General features: G+C 44.6%; 5 protein-coding genes across 5 annotated transcripts; 3 read left to right on the plus strand and 2 right to left on the minus strand.

The window, feature by feature from the left end:
- Positions 1–97: 97 nt before the first annotated feature.
- On the minus strand, positions 98–1,693 carry L199_000483 (uncharacterized protein; the record flags this gene model as incomplete). The annotated part of the gene is made up of 5 exons (XM_064886249.1): positions 98–448; positions 515–771; positions 837–1,030; positions 1,116–1,369; positions 1,445–1,693. 5 exons carry the CDS (start codon positions 1,691–1,693, stop codon positions 98–100), a joined length of 1,305 nt encoding a protein of 434 aa, XP_064742321.1.
- Positions 1,694–2,290: 597 nt separating this feature from the next.
- L199_000484 (uncharacterized protein) lies at positions 2,291–4,637 on the plus strand (the record flags this gene model as incomplete). The annotated part of the gene is made up of 8 exons (XM_064886250.1): positions 2,291–2,635; positions 2,724–2,779; positions 2,830–2,886; positions 2,976–3,294; positions 3,378–3,540; positions 3,614–3,626; positions 3,694–4,579; positions 4,632–4,637. 8 exons carry the CDS (start codon positions 2,291–2,293, stop codon positions 4,635–4,637), a joined length of 1,845 nt encoding a protein of 614 aa, XP_064742322.1.
- A 1,121-nt stretch (positions 4,638–5,758) lies between these two features.
- Positions 5,759–8,017, plus strand: L199_000485 (uncharacterized protein; the record flags this gene model as incomplete). Its single annotated transcript, XM_064886251.1, has 7 exons — positions 5,759–6,172; positions 6,269–6,324; positions 6,383–6,439; positions 6,526–6,868; positions 6,945–7,107; positions 7,171–7,183; positions 7,246–8,017. The coding sequence occupies 7 exons, from the start codon at positions 5,759–5,761 to the stop codon at positions 8,015–8,017; spliced, it is 1,818 nt and encodes a 605-aa protein (XP_064742323.1).
- An 893-nt stretch (positions 8,018–8,910) lies between these two features.
- On the plus strand, positions 8,911–11,250 carry L199_000486 (uncharacterized protein; the record flags this gene model as incomplete). Its single annotated transcript, XM_064886252.1, has 8 exons — positions 8,911–8,947; positions 9,015–9,328; positions 9,470–9,603; positions 9,676–9,731; positions 9,788–9,945; positions 10,029–10,197; positions 10,278–10,290; positions 10,353–11,250. The coding sequence occupies 8 exons, from the start codon at positions 8,911–8,913 to the stop codon at positions 11,248–11,250; spliced, it is 1,779 nt and encodes a 592-aa protein (XP_064742324.1).
- An 887-nt stretch (positions 11,251–12,137) lies between these two features.
- Positions 12,138–15,456, minus strand: L199_000487 (uncharacterized protein; the record flags this gene model as incomplete). The annotated part of the gene is made up of 9 exons (XM_064886253.1): positions 12,138–12,806; positions 12,874–13,048; positions 13,125–13,435; positions 13,489–13,904; positions 13,958–14,117; positions 14,178–14,642; positions 14,696–14,763; positions 14,816–15,239; positions 15,292–15,456. The coding sequence occupies 9 exons, from the start codon at positions 15,454–15,456 to the stop codon at positions 12,138–12,140; spliced, it is 2,853 nt and encodes a 950-aa protein (XP_064742325.1).
- Between the last annotated feature and the right edge of the window lie 628 nt (positions 15,457–16,084).

Raw genomic sequence — 16,084 nt, forward strand, 5'->3', positions numbered from 1 at the left:
AATATATCTATGTCAAAGAACGGTCATATACGACACAAAGCAGCACCCAAGAAACACAAATGGAATTAAGCAGAATGATGAACAAGCAGACTTCCAGTCACAAGCTAAGGAGGTAACCTCTCTCAAGAGAATGCCGATGATCATGAATATCCTCTAACCACTTGTTGATTCGTTTCTTCTTATCAATCTCTTCAGGCGATTCGGTTGGTGTTCGAGATGATGGTCCTGGTGAATTGAAGTAACCCTGAAGAGCGGTCGAAGCTGAAGATCTATATCGGGCAAGTCTTAGTAAGAGTTCTTCAGATGACCTCCCGCTCGAGCACCATAACCAATTTTCGATTATCGACTTCCGAATATCCCTTTCATCTTTGATGTTGAGTAAGATATTGACGAACTGTAAGTACTTGGAAGGAATGGATATGGGAGAAGCGAAGATCGGTACGACGAGCTGTGAGTAGAAGATACGTGATTTGTCATTTTAAGGCGGTTGGTCGATGTATCACATCACACTCACCACCTTCCCGCCGGTCAAGAAGCCCATGACCACCTCTACCCAATCTGCCAGAACCCTAATCCCAAAGACATATCTTGTCTCCCTGACATGAAGCTGGCAATCTACTGGGTCGGTTTGTATAGCTTGTGAGTACAAGGCATGGTATAGCTTCAAAGCGAGTAAGATGGAAGTATCGTTCTCCAATCGAGTGTTGTTAAAATCAGATGTACCGGTGTTGAGGTGTACTAACACGTATGGAAACCATGATCCGAACAGATCTAATTATTACCCAAACATATCAGCTCCTTTCCCACTCCCTATTGGATCTTAGAATCATAGTCACCATCGTTTGAGTTTACGAGGATATCCCTTGACAAAGCGTATACGGCCGTACTAAGATTGACAGGTTCACTATAGTGATTTTTACTTATACGAAGCGCAACCGGTGCGAAACCAATCTGCAAGTCGGTTTCACGTAGAGCCAGAGGCCAGAGATGCAATTCATTTACGATCCGAAAACTCGTTTTGACATTTGAGCTGGAGATTGAAGAGCATGAGTTGCACTAGATCAGATCGGGAGCTGGATCAATCAAGTTGATGGAAATGGACCTCGCAAACTTACCTGATATCAAACGATTTGGTTTCCTCATTCTCATAGAAGACAAGATGGAATATTTCTGCGTATACCCCACGAAGTTGTTTCTCATCCCGGAGATTTGTTGTCGCCTCAGTGAGCAGGGAGAAAATCCGGTGAAGGTTCTGTGATATTGATGATATCTCTAATTCGTCATCTTGGTAATAGAGTCTGAACCAGGTGGGAACATATTGTCCGATAAAAGCGAGTTCAGCCAGGAAAGCTGAAGTCTTTTCAAACGACTAAAGAGGATGAAGATCCACGGTGTCAATGTCTACGAATTTCAAAGTCGTCGCGTTTGGGTGATATACACCTACGATCTGAAACGTCCCTGCCAACGTCACCTCTCTGTCCGTCCCCTCCAGGATTCTAGCTATATGCCAAGCGATATCCTCCGGTACCTGAACTCGAGGCACTTCCCGCGCTCCCTTACCCATGAGTAAATACCTGTAGAGGTTATGGTCCGCTTCGTTCTTGAGTTTGAAAGGTCGGATGATCCCGTTGGTAGTTTCTGATCGTATCGCCTCGTGATCCGACGCCCATTCTTGGACATACCCTTGTGGCATATTGGGTTGTATGGTCAAGTACTACTGAATGTGTTTGAATGTGAAAGGTGTTGGGCAGTCGAGAGAATACGAATGGAGTACACAGGTCGTGGGAGAGGTGAAGGGGTATAGTACATGGTTGAAGAGAAAGAGAAAGAGAAAGATTTGGTGTGAGTGGCGAGGTATGGTACTGTTACGTGCATGTAACAACACGAAAGCAGTCGCGAGTCGAGTCACCTCGTTTCTCGAGCGATATTGTGATAACCATAATAATCCATTGGATCTGACACATGATTGCCAGGCATAGGTCAGTCAACATCCTCATTGATATCCTTGATTCTGATCCGCATTCCCCCCACTCTGATCGTCCTTCCCCCCCACTTTGTACCTTTGACGCACATGCACTGATATCGACGTTGTGGATCAACGTGCAACAAAGGAAGGACATTTCCCTGAACCCAAGCAATGATGAGGATGATGATTGTTCATGTCCAACACGCTCAAACAATGTGTCTTCCTTCTTTCAACTCTCCTTGGATATCACAGTAGTATCTTCGTGTATATCCTCTCCCAGATCCGACTTGTCTCGTTGATATTGATCCATCGCTATATCTCATCATGCCATTCAGAGCTCGGAAGAGCAGTCGCACAGCAAATTCAGCTTCTAGACCACCGCCTAGATCACTTTCACCCGATCAAGACGACGACGAGGAAGAAGAAGAACAAGCACGATTAGATGACCTATTCTCACCAGATTCGCCCACCCTCACACCCACAGACAGCGGAATTCTACTCACCAAGAACGAGAAAGACACTCTGATCGTTTTACATCAGTTATGCGCTTTCGAACATGTCTTGATGGAGTTCTTCGCAGGGTTGGATGGGCTGAAGATCGCACCTGTAAGGGGATCGAAGATATTCAAGTTCGATAGGCCAGAAATGTTTGATAATTCTGATACAGGGGTGAGTTCAAACTGTATTCGGTTTTCAACATATCAGGATGCGAGGATGGATGGTTTGGACTGACTTGATACTGGTGGCTATGTGGTAGAGACAAGCGAGAAGAAATGATGAGATTGGTGGCTTAGAAGGGATCATCGAGAGGATGTGGGTGATCCCACAACATGCTGGAATTCGGCTGACACAAAGATCGTCAGAACACATTCCCAAAAAGTTGCCAAGGATAATATCATACCTGAAGATTACCTTGATCGGTGAGTGTCATAGACCCTAAGTTTGCCTTTCCCAATGACTGTTCGATACGCTGTACACTATACTGATATGAGCTGTGCTTAATTTACAGCATTAGGGATAACTTTATCGCAGCTTTGCGAAACCCTTTCCTCCATCTTCGCGAATCCAAAGAAGTTCCAGGGCAAGTTGGACTCTTCGTCAAGCCCGCAGAACCACCATCTCGTATCGATGTCCTGACGAGGAAAGGGAAAACACCCAATATGGATGGAATTCGATTCGAACTTTTTGCCTTTCCTCGGAAGATCAAGAAACCCGAAGAGCATGGTTTTCTGGATGATCTGACCTTTGATTATAAGCATAAGAAACCGGGAGAGAAGGAAGGGAAGAATTATGTTCTGATGGGCTTAGGCATGGCGAGGGTGATCAATGTAAGTCTCGCTCTTCAGTCGATCAAATCAGGTAAAGTCACCCCTGAGCATTGACATATGTATCGATCGGTCATACTGGGTAGCATCACTGCCAGAATAAATCGATCGAATGGCTGTTTGGCGCCAACGCATTGAAGTTCGAAAGTGATTATAAGATTGGTAGAATGAGTTCGAAATTGGTGGAAATTCCGAGGAGAACGTTGAAGCCTGGGATGGAAATTTTTGGATACTATGGTGATGAATTTGGTGAGTACTGGTGATTATAGCTTTCCTCAGTAGATAGGTCATTGACGACATGATGGATTATCTGATGAAATAGCTCGACTAGATTGGTAAGCCTAATTTACGACTTGACTCTGTCCTCTAAGTTTGCTGACTCGCAAATCTCCCCTGTTAAAGCATATGCAGCTGCACATGGCTTCACACATCCACAGAAGCAAATCATGCTGCCTTCCCTGGGCCGTCAACCCATCAGTATCGTGCTGATACACCTATCGAGTATCCAGCCTCAAGGGCCGACTCGATGGATCTAAATAATATTCACTTTGAAGGATCCTCCCGACTCTCACCTGCCCGCCACTGTCGAACACCCAGCTATTCAGATTGGGACAGAGATCACGCTTTATCTGAAAACGGAAAGGATTCTCTTAAGCGGCAAAAGAAGAAGAGAAAGAAGGGGACTACACAGGAAGAGGAAGATGACGATGAAGTAGAATATGTTACCACCATGACACCCAGAGAAAGCTCTTCTGCAAGACAGACAAGATCATCAACCCAAAAGAAGAAGAAGAAACCACTGCAGAGAGTCGATAGTGATACGGAGGAAGATGATATTCCTGGGACTTGGGGTAGAACCAGTGCTCAACGACAAGAAGAGGCTGATGTATTTGCCATTGATGATGGTGAAACTATAGAAATTCTCGGTGACAATGTCACTACGAACCCTACGAAAATGGAGATATACGATCAACTTACTCGGCTGGATACAAGATTGGACAAACACATGCACCTACCGGAGACTCATGAAGATCGCTTGATCACAATCGTCTCGGAATTGATGGATTCCAGAGAGAAAATTAGCGAGGATCGTAAGGAAATTGAGAGATGTAGAGTCAAGCAGAGAATATTAATAGATCGATTAAGGCGGAAAGACAAAGGGAAGGGTAAGCACTGCGCTCGGGATCGAGATGCTTCGGGGATATCTGTAGTGGATCTGGAAGATATAATTATTGATGAGGAAGGAGTTGGAAGTGGAAATAAGGCTAGTTCTTCCATGTGTAGCTCGGTAAGTGTCTGATCTGGCTATGATGAGCTGGGCTGATGATACCTATCTACAGCAGTGAATGAAACAACCGGGGAGTATGTTCGCAGATCGAGATTCGACTTTTGTAGGTTTTCTGCGCCTGTAAAGGAGTTGTCATGGCGTAGGATGGGATCTTGTGGGATTTTGCACTATAGAGCGTCTCGTCAATTCACCATTTAACTTACTGTGTCATGGATCGTTGCCACTTTGGAACTTGGGTTTGCACATCAAAATGTTACCAACAGCATTTGGTCGATGGCGGTCACGGTGGCAGAAACATACTGTAATTCGTGCCAGATTCTTCGAGCGTACAACTAAGCTGCTGTACTAAGAGATAGACATTCCGCGACGTTGTTACTAGAATGACATCGAGAAGGTCGTTATTTACTACAATGACAGCCACATCTTCTTTTTACTATATTGACATCTTAAATGCCAAAACATGTCAGCCATTCCAAAGAGTGAATCAAAAGTGCTTTTCCCTATTGAGAGCGATGCTCGAATCCTCTCTATCATGCATACTCACTCATCATAAAGCCAAACTCATTAGCCATCAATCAGGTCTTTCTCTCTAGCTTCAAGATGCTATGAGCAGATCTCTGCTTTCTCCCATTAGAGAAGGGGAAACCTTCGAAGCAGACGAAGCAATCCCCAGCTCAATCTTCAATCGATGATCTAGTTGGCGGCGAGATTCTGTACTGAAAACTTTGGTTATATATATATGTGATCCATATCAAGCAATGTCATTTTAGTAAAAAGAATGTAATTCTAGTATCGAAAGAGCGTCGGTTGAGATGTAGTAAATAACGATCTTCTCGATGTCATTCTAGTAATAAAGTCGACATTCCGCCCTTACCGCAATAATTTGGTTGTATGTATGGCGATGGAGTTTTGATCGCAGATACTCAAATTAGCTCTCAAGTTCGATTCTGCGATGCCTGCGCACTGTCTTCTATTTACATGTCATCTAATTGGCGAATGTGGAACGTCATGGATGGTCCGTGCGTAGTCAATCAATTCAGTGACATATACCTGCTGCTATGAGGTGGAAGTGCTGCACTTTGAGATGCATTTCTTATCTTTTATTCGGTTTGTCTCCTTCTTTCTCTTCTCTTCTATTCTACAATCCCAACGGCAATATTCTCAAATATCCCCGCTAACATGTCAAAATCAAAATTAAAAGCCAAATCAAATCCTGACCACATAGATACTCTATCATCTTTCCACTCTCTATCCTCAGGAGTCGAAAGCCTCCCCCATTCTTCTGGAATTGGCAGTCTTCCAGAAACCTTACCTTCAGACAGCCCTCCGTCCGCATCACAAGAATTTGCCACCTTCGCCGAATCACTATCTGTCTTCAAGGCATCAGCAAGAGCGCGAAACAGAGCCGAGAGTAAAGATCTCGAGTTCTCGGCTGACTTGGCTTTGGCGCATCAAATCTGCGCATTTGAACAACTCTTCCACCAAGCGTTGGCAGCCTTTCATGGGACGAAGCGACCCGCTATGCGCTCTAGTTTTCGGGAGAAGATCGACAGAAGCTCGGTGAAGGGAGTGAAGAGGGAGCTTAAAGGGATTGTAAGTTTCTTTGAGTCTGTCCGTTGAGTTCACCTTCTTGAACATTGTACAATGGGGTCATACTGATTGGGTTAACTGGGTCTGACGGTGAGATAGAAAGGTATTGAGAAGGAGGATAATATCCACTATTTGGTAGGATTGCTTGAGAAGATGTAAGCTCACGGTCTTCTGTGATTGCATGATAATATCGCTGATGCTGTTCGATGGTAGCACCGACTCTCAGAGAAAGGCTGAAGACAATATGATCGACGAGAGACTGTTGACATTGTGAGTACAGAACGCTGGCTTAGCATGGAGAACAACCCTGTTGACTCTGACATATCTTCATTCACGGCTGAAATTAATCCATTCAGGATTCAAGACAATTTCATCAACGCACTCCTGAATCGACAAATTGAGCTCCGTACTTGTCGAAACCTCCCTGATAATCAAGTTGGACTTTTCAGAAGGCACACGACCACTACTAAGGTCACAGCCAAGAAGAGATCGAAAGGTCGAAAGGACAAAAGTGCATTACAGTTCGGCAAGATGGACATGACAGGTATTGAATACCTTATTTTGACACTTCCTACTTCTGAAATACAAGATATAAAAGACGCGGAGGAGAAGGGGTTTCATCCCGGGCTGTGTTTCAAACGACTAAGGCATGGGAAAGTAACGGTGATGATGAATTTAGGTTTCGGTCGGTCTGTCAATGTAAGTCTGGTCTACTTGCTCCCTGCCTCTCATATGATGCAAAAGAGGCTGATGCATCGCTGCACTGATACTTCAGCACGCTTGCATCTGCAACGTTGATTGGGATATGCCGGATAATGAGCTATACAAGCTTATCGATGCAGCTGATGGTGGCATAGCCACGCAGGAGTTCGAGTTCGTGCAAACCTCATCGATCAGACCAGGAGAAGAGATCTTAGCTTATTATAGTGAATTCTTTGGTAAGCTTCCCCTCGGCCGCCTTCCTTATACATGCAGTCACAGCTGACGGCTGAGGTATAAAGCTAAACACTTTTGGTAAGTCTATCTCCCATGTGCATGCTTATTCAAATTTCTGACCTGATTTGTTAAATCGATAGTACCTGCCGATGGGGAGACAAGGAAGACCATGATTATTCCAGTAGTTCATCCGAACATGATTCCTCGCCAGATTACACCGATAAGAAGAGTAACAAGAAAAAACGATATACGAAAAAGAAATCGACTACACTTTCTAGAATGAAGGCGGGACCGTCCGACCTCACTGAGAAACCGCTCAAGCGAAATAGTACGGAGAATATGTCAATATCAGAAAATTCCGACGCGACAATTTATGGAGCTGAATCGACTATCAGAGCTTCCACTGAATGTGGTTACTTGGAAAAAGATAGAGCAAAAGGATCACCTCGCACTCCTGAGGTTAACGCATACTCGGACGAGATTTCACCTCCAACTTTCCTCCCTTACCGTCCCAAGAATCTCAAATCTTCTCACGTTCCACCGACCGGATTACCTGAAGGGAAACCCAAGGACATGGCACACTTCCATACTTCTCCCCAGCACGTTGGTGACACTCCAACATCCCTCCCTTGGGGATTTACCGATGCCGATCCAGAAGAACGTATCATAGGGCTTAGCGCCGCGACATCAAATTTGGCTGGAGACACTCAAGACAAGAGATATGATGAGCTAGATAGGGCCACTTCGAACCTAACTTCCCTCCCATGGACACCGGTATCCACTTCCAGATCAAAGACTCCAAATCCCGTCACAGCCTATCGAAATACTATGGTCCCAGCTCCTCTTGGGCAACAAGCTACCAAGAGCAGTCGAAGTGGCGGAAGCCGGAAAGATCGTGCTCGTAGAATTTGACTCAACAGATACATGTAAAGGTAAGCTTTGCGAAGCATACTCGGATTTTCGTATCATTGTGGACAAGCTGAGCTGATATGTTACGTCAAAAACTGCTGAAAAGTCATGTTGCCAGATGAACTTGGAAATTATGAAAGACAAAAAGTGATTACCTGTGAGTTTATCCCGAGCTATGAATTGACATGGGATGTAGTCTAGTATCAACATCAGAGGTCTTGCGAGTCATCTGTATCTGTATGTGTGTGTTTTATGTCCAGCTATTCTGAATATGTGGGAGTATCAAGATAGTCCATTATAGCATGCATATGATGGTTAATCCCCTAAAGGCCCCAAAACTGCTGATGGAAAGAAGTTGAATGAATCGCACTCCATGATTGCACGGTCGGGGTCTCACAAGGCCATTACATGACTAAATGGGGTACTTCAAATGCTTATTAAGCATTCACTAGTGGGCTTGCACAAGAATTGCGAAGGGGCTGATATAAGCTGATGAAGTACAGCTGAAGTAAATCACCGGTCTGTACAAGAATCTGCCTCCTGATCAACTTCTCATCTCTTCTCGTGTACCCTGTATTGGTTTCATCTACGTTTGAAGTTTGGTCGCAGATTTATATGAGTCTCATGTATATGACTACTAAAGTGCAGTCAATTGAGTCTGTACCCACTTGTTCAAAGAGGGAGGCTATTTCTGCATGAGGTCTGTGATGCCGCAAGTATAGGTCCGTGCCCTCAAACTTTGAAGGTTCACATCATTAGGCACAGCACTTACATTCATCTTCCTTCCTCATTTCCCCTGTCTTCCTTCTCCTTTCTTCCTCCTAATCCTCATTCTATGAGACGTACGATAAGTCACCTATCCACTTCATTGTCCACCTTCGACTCATATAGGCGCAATGGCAACATTAGTGAAAGAGAGGGAGGTAGCTCACTGTACGTATGCAGCCTTACGCCGCCGCGTTCTGCAACATGCTGGTTGACTCATCTTAAACTCTTGCAGGTCAGACGAATAGGGGAGTTTTAGAAGCGATCAAACGATCAAGGGAGGTAGGAGTCTCAGACGACGAATTGGAGGGTGAATCTAGCCAAGAAACTCAGCTCTACGGTCCATCCATCCGAGGTCCGCCTCCAAGCAAATTCGCTCCTTACCTACCTGAAGATCCAGCTCTTCAAGTACTTCATCAACTCTGTGCGTTTGAGCAAGTTTTGCAGGAGGTCATAGCGGAGAAGGATGGTTTGAAGGTATCACCCATCAAAGCTAGTCTGAGAGTTGAGTTGGACTTTGAGGAAATCATCAAGCCGTTTCTAGTAAAGGTATGTGCACTTGTTTTGCCAAGCGATAGCAGGTTATGTATCAGCATATCAGCATGGGATCATGTATCGCGATGGCTGATAAGATTTCTGTGCACAGTATAATCGTACACGAGATCAAGGCTTGATATCGCAATGTATCAGGGAGATGTCCGTGTCGCTTCCGATCATTTCAACCAGTGCTACCAGGAAACGGCTGACTGGTCAATCTGGCTGAACAGTACCGAGACCCAACTCAAGAAGAAAGATAACATCGTACCCGAGCATTGGCTGAAATTGTCAGTGTACCATTGCTGTAGTCCCAGACGATTGTTATCAGGCATCAGACATACTGATGCTTTGAGATTCAGGATCGAGAAGAGCTTCCTTTCATTTTTATCGATTGGCTCTCTACATCTTCAATCCTGTCCTGAAATCGAGGGTCAAATTGGTCTATACAGCAAAATGCCCTCGCCACCAAAGCCCTTCATCTAAAGGACTTACATTTCGTCGTCTTCTCCTTCCCTGAGGAGATCGACGACATTCCCGAAGCTGGATCTGAAGAAGGTTTGACATTTGAGCATGAAGTCGATGGGAGAGAAATCACTCTGATAGGTCTGGGTCCAGCAAGAACTATCAATGTGGGTAACTCACAGAGCTTTACCTTCTGTTGAGATCACCAACAATCTTGAGCTGACTTGAAATATACACTATACAATTACAGCACTCTTGCGAGCCTAACGTGTATTGGGAGTTGGAAACGGAGACACTTGATTACTTGCCAGATGGTTCTTTACCTAACATCGGATTTACATGTCTCCCTATAGATAGGGTCGAAGAAAAGTTCATTAACCGTGGACAGCAACTCACTGCTTTCTATAGCGACTACATTGGTGAGTGATCCTGTGCCTGATACAGTATCGGAAGTGTCCCGTTAACGCTTCGAGGCTGACAAGATTCACCGTAATCATAGCTGAGAATCTTTGGTAGGTATATTTTCCCTGCTTTGTCTTGCAGATGTACGGTACTGGCTTTTGCTGACTAATAGTTCACATACATCCGCTATATCCAATAGTGATTGCAAGTATCCCACCTATCACCAGCAAGGCAAACGAGCAGACTCGGGCAGTGATTCGGAATATGAGCCTGAAGATTCAGACGACGAGACGAAACCAGCTTTTGTAAGGTCGAAAACTGAAAGTCAAATGGAAGTCAAGCGAAGATCGCCACGCCTACCTGCGTACAAGAAAGTCGCAGGTGATTCAGCTCGAACGACACAAGTGATTCTCCCTCACAAAGCCACACGAGTGACTGGAAAATTGATCAGTAATGACATATGTTCAGCAGGCAAACCACCTGCAATACAGCCTTCCCTGCCCTCGATGCACCCGATGAAGCAACTCAGTAGTCCAGTCAAGCGCAAGCTCCCTTCGGATGAATTTACCATGGCGAATTCAGACCAGCAGAAGCCGAAAGCCAGTAAAGCTGAGACTACGAATTTGGATTCGATTCACAAGCAAGCCAATGAACAGTCATCCAAACCCGCTGTTCAAGAAGATGACAGCAAGAAATGCGACCTTACTCGATCATCTCTCTCATTCCATCAGACTTCTCCTCCCAGTACGACTCAGAATTCTCACTTACCTGAATCTAACAGTACAAAGATTAGCCCACTTCGAGATGCCTTCGATCTTTTCTCGAATATTTCAGAAGAACAATATCCAATTACCTCAACTTCGATCCCGATGTCAAATGCAACTCCACTCCTTCAAGCGTTTCTGAACAGTCAACAGATCGTGATCAATCAGCAAGAATTGTTCAATGCTCAATTGGCCAATCCCAAGGTCACGGAAGCGATGATTAGGAAGACTCAAGATATGTTGGCAAGGTATCAGGATACTCAAGATAGATTGTGTAAGATGTTGTGGGGTGAAAGACTCAATTGAGTCGACAATGGTGGACAGAAGTGTACGGTACCCATCAGTTTCAGCTGCGCAGTAATTCACATACAAACAATTCGGACGTCACACGCTGTACAGTATGTTGTATGTCATCATAGTTGACCACCATGTGTAAACATTTATATACAGTAGAATTACATATCTGTGACGATTGTACATTGTATATGTTATAAATAGCTTCATGTACATATTCGGCGACAGATACACAGCACCTCATACAGTTCACAATGAATGCTACTATGCTTGCTTGTGCAAGACCGAACAGATCAATCGACGTCATCAGTCACTCTTATACACATCCAAATGCATACAGATTTCATGAATCCAACCAATTCCAATATCTACTACAAGTTTGTCGATAAGACAAATAAAAGTGATTTCATATTGTCTAGGATAAAGAGAACTTTTTCAACAGATCTTCCACAATTCACCAACCAACAAACCAACCAATCAATCATTCGATCTATTTCCTTTTTTACATTGACAAACAACAAACTACTTCCTCCTTCCTCTCTATATGTAAGTCGATTCTTGAGGCAATGGGAATCCACAGTAGATAAGTGTCTATATAAGTCAAAACCAAATAAATTACTAAAAAACAAAGGCAGAACAATTATTACTTCGTTTCGATTTCCAATTATGCAGGGTTATAAGTTGTATTTTATGAATATACAATATAAAAGAAATAAGATAGGTCTTTAAAAACAACATATTTATCAAATCAGATCAAGTCAGATCAAACGAGAGAAAGTCTGAAAATATAGAAATGTGATAAAGCCCTTTCGAAAAGTAAAAAAGAAGATATATGCAGATAGAAGAAAAACATTCGATATCTATGTAGAAAAGTCCTTCAGTCGTGTGACAGGATCACTTTACATCATTGGAGGAGCGTTGTGATAAGGAACAAATGGTTGACCTTGTTGATCTTGCCAATTTCCAGCTGGTACACCTGCACCTCCAACAAGGCCTTCTTCAGGAAGGATCACTTCCGCGCCGTTGGTTTCAGCTGAGGGAGGTTGTTGCCCTTGCATACCAGGATGAGGACCGTGGGGGTGAGGGTGTCCACCAGGTCCATCTTGGAGGTGCCAGTTAGGTGCGGGTCCACCGGTAGGTCCTCGAAGATGTAACCATGGTTGACCATCGGGTCCAGGAGCATGGTAGCTCATTCCAGTATGAGTGGGTCCCATTTGAGGTGGAGGTGGTCCACCAGGTCCTCCTCTTTCACCACCGTGGAAATGCGCTTGTCCAGGATGCATGTGTCCTCCACCGTATTGCATGAAGGGCCCACCGCCGCCGTAGATATCGGTCAAAGCGTTAACATGTTGTAATTGAGGTCGACCGATGTGTCCCCGGTTGGATCCATGATAACCACCTCGTCCGTACCCTCGTCCACCACCACCGCCACCACCGTTACCACCGTAACCATTACCTTGGCCGTAAGGGCTGAAGGAGGCGTCTTCTCGAGCAAGTTTGGATTGGATTCGTTTACCATAAGGAGTGTTTCGGATAGATGGGAGAATGGGTCGGATGAGTTCGACAAGCTATTGAAGATTGGCCATCAATACATGATCATTGAATGGTAGGATATGCTTCAACAGTTAAACGCACGAGCATTCTTTGTCCGATATCACAGTAATCCAAGATAGTTTGGATGACATAGTTTCCGTAGCTGTCTCTGAGTAACTTTTCAAGACGAGATCGGTTCAGACATTCTCCTACTAATCCTTTTCGAACTTCTGGATCGGCCACTCGAACACATTTCTCGACGACATTGGAGGAGAACCTTAGGAGGATTCAGATGGTCAACCCATTGTTCCTTGATTTGCGGGACCAATTCTACAGACAAAACTCAGACTTACTTTTGTACAGATAACGAACAGACATTACCGATAAAAGTTCTGATCAATGGTTCAGAGAATCTAGCATCGTTGAGATCCAGGATGTATTGGATAACGTAGTTCCCGAAAGGATCTTGTACCAAGTAGAGCGAGTTGAAGATGATCTCAGTGACTAGTTGCATTCTTTGTGCTGGTGAGGCGTGGTCGATCGATCGTTGAAGCACACAACAACCGTGTCGATGGGTTGCAACTTCGATCAGGTTGGCAGCAATGGCATTGTAGATGAATTGGTTGTCTTCGGGAATAAGCTTGTTGAGGCATTTTTGGATGACCTGCTCAAACCATTAGTATCATGTCATCTACTAACAACAATGCTTAGACTTACGTGGTTACCGTTCAAATCCTTGATCAACGCTACGACGTTCAGACTCAAAGCCATGATCAAAGTTCTGATCTGTTTGGCTTGTCTAGGTTGAGCGAGGAAATCGACCATCTTCTGGACCGCTCTGGTACCATGCATGTTGAGTGAGATACCAACGAGGTCATTGGCTACCGAGTCGATGATGGCAGATCGTTGTTCTTCCGTAGAGTATTCAAGCAATTTTTGACAGAGGTAGTTACCGAAGGGATCAGTCATGAGTTCGGGGAAGTGACCGTATGTCTCGTTGAAGATCATATCTCTATGTTTCGGATCACCGTCTTCAAGTTTCTTCTGCAAGTATCTACATCCATGTTGATCTTTACAGAGTGGAAGAAGCTCTCCCTGGATGTCTTCGATTCGAACACCGGTGAATCGGTTGACTAATGGATTCAGAATCAGCATTGGACACGATCCAGCAGATTCGGTCACTCACACTCTCTATCTTGATCAGCTCGCTTGTTCTTCAGACCGATAGATCCACCTGGGTAGAGTGCTCCGGAACCATAACCATCGTCGTCAAAGCCGTAAGGGTCGTACGCGGTCTGAGGGTTGAATCCACCAGAAGGAGGGAACGCATTGTAGGCGTCATAGGGCTGATTAAGACAAAGATGTCAACATAAATCAAGATTATTTCATGGGACAGAGTTACTCACTCTTCCAGCTTCGTTCATGGAGAAACCTCCACCAACTTTACCGAAAGCTCTCGCCAAATCAGGGTTAGAGAAACCTCTTTGAGCATGACTCAATCCTTCACCAGCGTTCTCTTGTGGACCAGGAGCTCGCTTGGCACCGCTAATACTGTTGAAGCCGAAAGGAGTAGCTGGGACGGATTTGCTGGGCATGGCAGGAAGACTGGCAATGGAATCTGCCATTCCGGTGGGGGAGGTCTTTCTGCTTCCAAGTATAGGATCTCGACCATCATCACTCATGAGACCTTGTCCTGGGAGGGGCGAGGTCATTCCTCTAGCAGTGGTGGTGTTGGCTGTAGCTGGAACAGCAGAGAATTGGGGCCATTCAGAGGTCTTTAAAGAAGTTTCGAAAGGTCGAGAACCGAATGCACGAGGTGGTGTTTGCGATAATGGAGCGAGATCAAGGGCAGCAGAAGCGGTGGAAAGTCGCTAGTGTCAGGTCAGGAGATTTCGTCGAGCAGATGTAGGAAATGGTAACTTACCTTGTTGTCTGACTTGGGAATACCAGGGAAAGGATCATCATCACCCATTTGAAGGTATTTGACGGAACCTGATCATACAATCAGCTAACGAATTTTCGCAATGTGAGAAGCTGTACCCACTTTGAGCACCCTCGGCATCAACATCATCATCTTCCGTCCAATCTCTTCTTCCTGCATCAGCCATGACGCTCAAGCTCAATTTCTCCATCCCGAAAGTACCTCCGTAAGTGCTTGTTCTTCTGCTTCCGGGCATGCTCTTCGCGCCGTTGAGACCTTCTCTTTCTCTTCCTGGTGGACCGATAGGAGCTGGGGCTTCTTTGTTGTCGGGAACAGAAGCGGTGGTACCGTGAGGTAATCTACCGGGAGGAGTGGTGGGTGCAGATGCAGCTTCGCCAGCGGGGGTATTGCCATTGAGCAATTGACGTTCTTCAGCAAGTTGAGAAGCTTCGAGTTCCTGCATTTGCTGTTCGAACCTAGCCCGTTGAGCATGTCTTTGTCGTTCATGCTCCAGTCTCTTAGCTTCGAGCTTATCAGCGTGTTGGGCCTGTAGGGGAAATTAGCCATCCACAATGAAACTTTCTTCATTTGCGACTCACCGAATCAGCAAGATCTAAAGCATCATGCCCATTTGGTAATTTCCCATTTGGTAATTTCCCATTGACCGCATCCAACTTGTTCAACTCTGGATCAGATTGAGTAGCAGCGACATTGAGCCTTGTCGTAGGGGCGGTAGGACTGAGAGAGGTGGTATCGGTAGTCATTTCTTTCTATATCTGGGCTATCTCGGATTAACAAAGCTACAACAGAAATCGACCAGTTTCACTATCAGCATTGCACTCTTATCATGTAAAACCGACACACATTTGGTATCTTGATAATCCTAAAAAACGATATTGGAATTGGATGACGTTTCTTTTGGGTCGACTTTGAAAGGAGGTTGATTGGTATTTTGTATTTTGAAAATTCTGTTATTGGGTCATATATAGCGAATTTAGGAAGTATCGTTCAATTGACAATGGGAAGTATGGATAATTATGGTTGTTTCATTTTGATAGTGCAGGATGACAAGAGATTACCATGAGGATAAGATATCAGCGAATGTAGATATGCATGCATGACGGTGTCTCACCTATGAGTTGGATGAGGGTGAAATGAGGACTAACATGAAATTTCCGCTTAAACTCTTCTTCGAGGTTTTTACGAAATTCCTTTTTTTTCTTTTGGTTTTGGTTTTACAGGACTTGATCTATCCGAAATTCGAAGACAAGTCGAGTCGAACTGAGATGCGATACTAGTACAAGAGAGTACAACTTGCAATGCTATTTCAAGATATTGTGATGATTTCTCTATCGATTATGGAAAAGTCAAAAAGGTTGAGCTGATTATCGT

Source organism: Kwoniella botswanensis, chromosome 1, assembly GCF_036426115.1.
Source record: "Kwoniella botswanensis chromosome 1, complete sequence".
Taxonomy (NCBI): Eukaryota; Fungi; Basidiomycota; class Tremellomycetes; order Tremellales; family Cryptococcaceae; genus Kwoniella; species Kwoniella botswanensis.